We start from the raw sequence: 8,509 nt of genomic DNA, 5'->3' as shown, positions 1-8,509 counted from the left end.
TGTGTACTTTACTTAACGTCTATTTCTATTCCATCACACTTTGCTTGCTTTGCTTGGTGTTGATAGGAAAACATGTCTGAATGTGGTGATGATGCTGAGATAGAAATGGGAGAAAATCCTTTCGTAGACATCGAGGAGTACATTGAGGATACTAATGCCATTGTACCGCTAGCTGTTGGAGCTGCAACATTTAATGTGGAACACGGTCTAATTCTGATGCTCAAGGCAGAAGGATTTTTCAAAAACTCCACAGATGATGATCCAACACAACACCTTAGGAATTTCTTGGGTGTGTGTGCAATGCACAAACAAAACAATGTCTCTGACGATGCCCTGAGGTTGAGATGCTTCAAGTATTCTCTAGCTGGGGATGCGAGGAAATGGCTCGAGAATCTGCCACCCAACTCTATCGATTCTTGGCTCGAACTTGTTCGGGCATTTTTGTCCAAGTGGTTCCCGCAGAGCAAAAAGTCTGAGTTGCGGGATAAGATTTTTTTCTTCAAGCAGATACAGGGAGAGAAGTTGCATGAGGCATGAGATCGCTTCAAATTATACTTGGTGAGGTCTCCAAACCATGGTTTTCCAGATTCCATGTTGTTGGAAAATTTTTATATGGGTTTGGATCCCATGAACCAAGCCATCACCAAGAATGCAGCTGACGGATCTTTCATGGACAAATCATTTGCAAGAGAGACACAAATCCTGGACAAAATGGCAAAGCACAACCAAACATGGCATTCAGAGGAAACTACCGGAGGAGTCTCATATGGCTCTCCTTCCTTGAGCAACCTAATCAAGGAAAATCAAGAGAGGGATCAAGTGATTGCCAGGCTTGCAACAAATGTAAATGTTCTGACAAAGATGTTTACTGAGATTCAGAAAAAGAAAGTGAATGCATTGGAAGATGTCCAACCCATCTTAGATGAACATTTTGAGGAAGTAAATTATATCAACAACCCTCAAGGAGGGTATCAAAGGCAACCCTACCATGCTCAAGGGCAACAAAGCCAGTGGAGGCCAAACCCGCAAGGGCAAGGCAACCAACAATGGAGAAATGATCAAGGTAACTCTCATCAAGGAAATTGGAACAACAACAACAACTTTGCAAACCGGAGCTCCAACCCGTATGTTCCCCCAAAAGGTCATTATGCAAATCAAGGGTCGTCAAGTGAGTCAAAGTTAGAAAGCATGCTTGAAAGAGTATTTCAAAACCAAGAAAAGTCTGACGCATCCATGAGAAACATGACCGAAGTTGTTGGCTCTCACACTGCATCTATCCAAAGTTATAGATGCAAATGAGAGACCTTTCAAGAGAGCAAAACCCAAATCAAAAAGGGCAACTTCCTAGTGATACCATTGCGAACCCGAAGAGTTGTGGAAGTTGCTCAACTTCTCACGCCATGGCAATAACTACTAGAAGTGGGAAGGTTTTACAAGGTGACATTGAGCAATAGGTTGTAGGGGAAGAAGCCGAACAAGAAGTTGAAGTAGAAGAGCAAGGGGTTGTTGAAGTTGAAAGGGTGCCGCAAAAAGAAAAGGTGCAAGAAGTGAACCAAGAAGGGGCGAAGGAAAAGGAGAAGGAGACATCAAAAGCTCCACCTCCTATTCCTAGACATCCTCCGCCTTTTCCTCAAAGACTTATTAGAAGGGTTGATGATACCAAGCTTGAGAAATTCTATGATATTCTAAAGCAATTCTCGGTGAACATTCCATTCTTGGAGGCTTTTCAAGAAATGCCGGGGTTTGACAAATATTTGAAGGATTTGATCACCAAAAAGAGGACCACAAAGAATGAGGTGGTAAACATGACTCACCTGGTTAGCTCTATTATTGCCACAAGCCATGTCCAAAAGAAAAAGGACCCGAGAGCATTTACTATTCCATGCACTATCGGGGAGCGTGACTTTGCAAAAGCCCTTTGTGACAATGGGGCTAGCATCAACTTGATGCCACTTGCCATCTACAAGCAAGCGGGATTAGGGATGACGAGGGCAACAAGCATGAGGTTACAAATGTCCGATCGATCTATTAAGTGAGCGGTAGGAATTGTTGATGATGTGATTGTGAAAGTTGGAAAATTCCATTTGCCCACCGACTTTGTAATTCTTGACTGTGTTGTTGATAAAGAGATCCCTATCATCTTGGGGAGACCATTCCTAGCCACGGGAAGAGCACTCATGGATTCAGAGCGAAATGAAATTAAGTTCCGGGTGAATGATGAAGAAGTCACATTTCAAGCGAGCAAGGGTATGAAATTACCCCATGAGTATGAGAGCATTTCAGTGATAGATGTGGTTGATGAGGCTGAAGATGCCATCAAATTGAACATGGAAGAACAATGCCTTGGTGAGGCATTGGCGGCTATCTTGGTAAACTTTGATGGTGAGGACATGGATGGGTAGATGGAGTCGGTAAATGCATTGGAGGGTCTTGGATCCTATACTTACACTCCGGCAAAGCTTTCTCTTAACTTGGAGAATAGGGTCACACCTCCCGCCAAGCCATCAATCATTGAGCCACCACAACTAGAGCTCAAGCCTCTCCCGCCGCACGTAAGGTATAAATTTCTTGGCTCTAATGATACTTTACCCATAATCGTTTCGTCTTTGCCAAATGATGTGCAGGTAAACCAATTGTTGGAAGTCTTGAAATAACATAGGCAATCCATTGGATGGACCATTGCAGACATTCGTGGAACCCCGCGGGAATTTATGAACATAAAATCCAATTGGAGAGCGAAACAAAGCCAAGTGTGGAACATCAAAGGCGGTTGAACCCGTCAATGAAAGAGGTAGTAAAGAAGGAGATTATCAAGTGATTGGATGCCCGGGGTAGTTTACCCCATTGACGATAGTTCGTGAGTGAGCCCAGTATAATGTGTGCCAAAAAACGGTGGCATGACCGTGATCAAAAATGAGAAGAATGAGCTCATTCCAACGCGAATTGTGACCGGATAGCAAGTTTGTATGTACTATCGGAAACTTAACAGTGCTACTTGCAAGGACCACTTCCCTATGCCTTTTATTGATATAATGCTTGATCGGCTAGCGGGGAGGTCATTTTATTGTTTCCTTGATGGTTAATCCGGCTGCAATCAAATCAACATCATTTTGGAAGATCAAGAGAAAACTATGTTCACTTGCCCGTATGGCACTTTTGCTTTGAGCCGGATGCCATTTGGCTTGTGCAATGCTCCGGCCACTTTCCAAAGGTGTATGATGTCCATCTTCTCCGACATGGTTGAGGACTTTCTTGAAGTCTTCATGGATGATTTCTCAGTGGTTGGTGATTCGTTTGAGCACTGTCTTAACAATCTTAGACAAGTGCTTAAGCGATGCGAAGAGACCAACCTTGTGCTAAATTGGGAGAAGTGTCACTTCATGGTTGACGAAGGAATTGTGCTTGGGCACAAAATTTCATAGCATGGTATTGAAGTCGACCGGGCAAAGATTGAGATTATTTCTAAGCTTCCTCCACCGACCTCCGTGAAAGGTGTTAGAAGTTTTCTAGGGCACGCCGGGTTTTACCGGCGCTTCTCCAAGATTGCTAGCCCCATGTGCAAACTCCTCGAAAAGGATGCCAAGTTTGTATTTGATGAGAACTGACTTAAAGCTTTTGAGGAGTTAAAGCAAAGGCTCACGACGATACCCATTATTGTCACGCCCGATTGGTCACTTCCTTTCGAGCTCATGTGTGACGCCAGTGGTGTAGTCATTGGAGAAATACTTGGCCAACGTCACAAAAAAGTTCTCCACCCGGTGTACTATGCAAGTAAAACTCTCAATGGGGCACAAATGAACTACATGGTAACCGAGCAAGAGCTTCTTGCTATTATGTATGCTTTTGAAAATTTTCGGGCTTATTTGTTGGGGTCCAAGGTGGTGGTATACACCGATCATGCGGCTCTTCGATATCTCATGGCAAAGAAGGATGCAAAGCCTCGATTAATTCGATGGGTCTTGTTGTTGCAAGAATTTGAATTCGAAGTCAAAGATAGCAAGGGAACTCAAAATCAAGTGGCGGATCATTTTTCAAGGCTTGAGGAAGCAGGGAGACCACAGGGAGATCTTGAAATCAACGATGCATTCCCTGATGAGCACATATTGGCATTATCTAGCACTTTTGCTCCTTGGTATGCCGATATTGCTAACTACTTGGTTAGTGACCTTATCACGGACGGATTGGAATCTTATCAAAGGAAGAAGTTTTTGAGAGACTGCCGACAATACTATTGGGAGGAACCATACTTGTTCCGTGTTTGTGCTAACAATATTATCAGAAGGTGTGTTCCCGAAGAAGAGGTTATGCCAATTCTCAAGGCATGCCATGACTCACCGGTTGGGGGTCATCATGGAGGAAATCGGACGGCGGCTAAAGTTCTTGAATGTGGGTATTATTGGCCTTCCATCTACCATGATGCCAATCAAATGGTCAAGGCTTGCGACCAATGTCAACGACAAGGTTCAATCTCCAAGAGCATGAAATGCCAATGCACTTTGTGATTGAGATAGAGATCTTTGACGTGTGGGGAATCGACTTCATGGGCCCCTTTGTAAGGTCTTGCGGGATGAAATAAATCTTGGTAGTTGTGGACTACGTGTCCAAATGGGTTGAAGCAGTTGCCTTACCAAACAATGAGGCAAGGAGTGTGACCGCCTTCTTGAAGAAAAACATATTCACTCAGTTTGGCACTCCTAGAGCCATCCTTAGTGACAGTGGATCTCATTTTTGTAACGAGGCATTCTCGGGGCTTCTTGAGAAGTATGGTGTAAAGTACAAGGTGGCCACACCATATCATCCGCAGTCAAGTGGTCAAGTTGAGGTTTCCAACCGGGAGATCAAGAGCATTCTAGCAAAAACTGTGAACGCAAATAGAACCGACTGGTCAAGGAAGCTAGATGATGCATTGTGGGCATACCGCACGGCCTACAAAACCCCTATTGGTACTTCTCCTTATTGGCTAGTCTTTGGTAAAGCATATCATCTACCCGTGGAATTGTAACACAAAGCTATGTGGGCGTTGAAAAGGCTGAACTTAGATTGGGATGAAGCTGCAAATTTGAGGTTAACACAACTCAATGAAATGGAGGAATTCTGGTTCCATGCTTATGAAAGTGCAGTTGTGTACAAAGAACGGATGAAGTTTGTCCATGAAAAGAAGATCTTGAAAATAGAGTTCAAGACGGGTGATTTAGTCTTGCTCTTTAACTCAAGGCTCAAATTGTTTTCGGGCAAGCTTAAATCAAAATGGTCCGGTCCATTCAAAGTGGTCAATGTCTCTCCTTATGGAGCTGTGGAATTAGAAGCAACAGATGGGTCCCGGACATTCAAGGTAAATGGCCAACGCATCAAGAACTACTTGGGCACTGATGGAGAAAACATTTGGTGGAGCAGCTGGCTCTCAAAGATGTTCCATGCCCGACCATTGAGTGAAACCAAAGGAACATCAACTTCGTCGTACCGCGACGTTAAATTAAGCACTTCATGGGAGGCAACCCATGTGTGGTAACACTCTTTTGTTCTATGAATTTTTAGTTTTTGATAGATAGATTTATTTAAGCAATTTAAAGTGTGTGTCAGAGTGCAGGAGGTTTAAAAGATCACAACAATTGGTACGAATGCATAAAAAGTGGAAGAAAAACCACCAGGTGAATTCTGCTGCACAAATGCGGTCGCATTTTAGCTATGCGGAACACACTCTGACTGCAAACCTAACTAGAGATTTGGGTTAAAATTGTGGTTGAAAATGCGATGAGGTGGTGCATTATGCGGTCCGCATTTAATTTATGCGACCGCATTTTGCACAGCATTTGCCTCCCTTCAGCTTGGTCCTTAACCTTATAGCATAACACACATGCGGTCGCACTGTGTGTTATGCGGTGTCCTATCCATCGCAGAATCGAAAAGGTATGTCCGCATAACCCTCTTATCTCTCACTCACTTAAATAAAAAAAAAACGAAAAAAGGGGGGAAGAACACGAACGGACTTCGAACCAAATCAAGCTCAAATTGTGTGCAACCAAAGGACTCCATTTGTCACACTCATTGTCCCAATCATCAAACTCTGCTGATATGGGTCAAAAGAGACGCTCATCAAAGCGGGCTTCCACCAGTAAGCGATCGCGGATAGAGGACAACGTGCCGAGCCCCTCTCAGTCTAAGGCGGGGGAGCTCAGGCCCTCAATCAATATAGAGGCTGAAGAGAGAAGGAAACGAGGTGAAGATTTCCAGCTCCGATTTGGGGTTGATGGGTCCAGGGAGGTATTTAAAAAGGGGATCACAAAGCACAAAATCCTGGGCGAGAAACAATTGAGCTTGAACGAGCTCAAAGACAAATACCCCCATATCTTGGAAAACATAAAAACACGGAGATGGGAGAACTTCACTAAGCCACCCACGGAGTACAATGAGACCCTTGTAAGGGAATTCCATGCATCTTATGCGGCCTCCAAGACGAAATACCACAAACGCAACAAAGTTTTCACCAACCAAGTGCTTGTCTGGGGAAAGACTGTTTTCTGCAACATTGAGGCCCTTAATGAGTTCTACGTCAAAGGATGGAGAGCAGGCACAATTGAGTACACTGAAAAATTCAAAAATAAGGAGAATGAATGTGGATGGATTGCCTCAGTGATAGCAAAAGGGACTCCCGCTTAGGTCGATCCTCAGCACAAGATATATAAGGAAGATCTCACGAGAGAGGGTCACTACTGGCTCAGTTTTGTCACTTCTCGGTTGGTACCAACTCAAAATGAAACCGAAATAGCCATCAAGAAGGCCCTTCTGATAGCTTGCATCATGATTGGTATCAAGATAGATGTGGGAGCATTGATCTTCCAAGAAATAGGGATCCGAGCAATGCATCATGCAACTTCACTTCCTTTCCCTTGCCTGATCACAGCTCTGTGTAAAGCTGCAAAAGTTCCCATCCTGCCAACTGATAAAACTGGAAAGGAAACAAGGGATATTGATATCACACATATTATGGATATCTCTCGTATCACTGCTGGTGCTGCCCTTTCACAGGTTCAGGTCCAAGATCCGATTGATCTAGATCACATTGACTCCTAGACACCAGTGACTCATCAGGTTACAGTGGCCCCCACTTACACTTCCGAGCCTACTTCTCAGTCTACCACTATCCAGCCTGCCATCACTATTCCTGCTATCTCGAAGCTTGGTCTACTGGCTCAGCATGCCAATGCCAAAGTAGATCAGCTTTTGAAGACATTGCCAAATCTAATCAAACAAGCCTTGACGTCCATGCAATCGTCAGTGACAGCCCTCCAACAGCAACAGTCAAAATGTGAGGATCTTCTACAACAACTTGAGTTGAGGGTGGAGAAGATATAGAGGGTGAAGTTATGGGTTGCCTGGACTTAAGAAGGAGGTTGCTTCTATGAAGACGAGCTCCAAAAGATGCAGAACTTGGAGTTCGATCTATCATCCCTCCTTCCCACAGATAGTGATCAGGTGACAGGCACAGCACCTCCGGACTTAGGTCTTGACTTCACTACAATGATGACTGATATTGCCCCTCCTACTGCCGGAGCTTCCCAGCCTAAAGCCCCTCCATCCCATATTGTGATCCATTTTGGGGAGGAGTACGGAGGTTCTGGTAAATCATAAGATGAGGAGGAATATGGGAGCGAGGATGAGGAAAGTTTTGGATATTCAAGCGATGATGGCCCTCAGGATAAAGGAAAGCAGATTGCGGATGCCTCTATCGAGGATGCTATTATTGAGGAGGCTGCTATTGAAGAAGTGGAATAAGTAGATATGCAGACAGCGATCTAGCGGTCTCTAGTAGACATAGCCAACCCTATAGCTCCATCAGTTATCAAGCCATTAGTGGGCGAGAGTAGCATCTCACAGGCTCCAGCACCAACTCCAACTCCTGCTCCAGCTCCAACTCCTGCTTTGGACCAGCCTGAAAGCATTACTCTATCAGGAGGGGTCACTCCTCAGAATGATCTCTTATCGGTCCCATCTTCCACATCCGAGGGTAACCCCTCCAGTACTCAGCCAGCTACTAACTCCCATAGCAATTAGTGTGCCTCAGGGAGCCCCCCTCAAACTCATCTCTCTGTTTTTATGCATTGGGGAGAATGCATGCTTTTAGTTAGGGTGGAGGGTAGCATTGTAGATATTTTTGTGATATTGAAAACTGTTGTACATATGCATATCTTTATGTTACAATCAGACTCTTGTACTTATGTGTATTTTGTGTTCTGTATATATATTAGTATGACTTCGGTACATGAGTTGTCTTATGAAATTCGTGATGATATTAATATTAGTGTTTGTTTTGTATTCATAATAGCGTTGTGTAAATATGATACCGTTGTCCATATAAAATAAAAACAACAAAAACAAGTAGATATTGATTAGGAATCAATTCCTCTTGGTTTTTCTTCTCCCAGTTCTTTTCCAAGGGTGTAATAGTAGAACCAGGATCGTAGAATGAATCATTTTGACCGGTTTGGTGTAATTGCCTAGTATAAAGCAT

At 43.9% G+C, this 8,509-nt stretch overlaps 1 protein-coding gene across 1 annotated transcript; it reads left to right on the top strand.

The window, feature by feature from the left end:
• Positions 1–612: 612 nt before the first annotated feature.
• Positions 613–2,036, top strand: LOC104241664 (uncharacterized). Its single transcript, XM_070154642.1, has 2 exons — positions 613–1,063; positions 1,462–2,036. The coding sequence occupies exons 1-2, from the start codon at positions 613–615 to the stop codon at positions 2,034–2,036; spliced, it is 1,026 nt and encodes a 341-aa protein (XP_070010743.1).
• Positions 2,037–8,509: the final 6,473 nt, after the last annotated feature.

The sequence above is a fragment of the Nicotiana sylvestris genome, chromosome 8, assembly GCF_000393655.2.
Source record: "Nicotiana sylvestris chromosome 8, ASM39365v2, whole genome shotgun sequence".
NCBI classification, from domain to species: Eukaryota; Viridiplantae; Streptophyta; class Magnoliopsida; order Solanales; family Solanaceae; genus Nicotiana; species Nicotiana sylvestris.
This window is presented reverse-complemented; position numbering and strand designations above follow the sequence as displayed.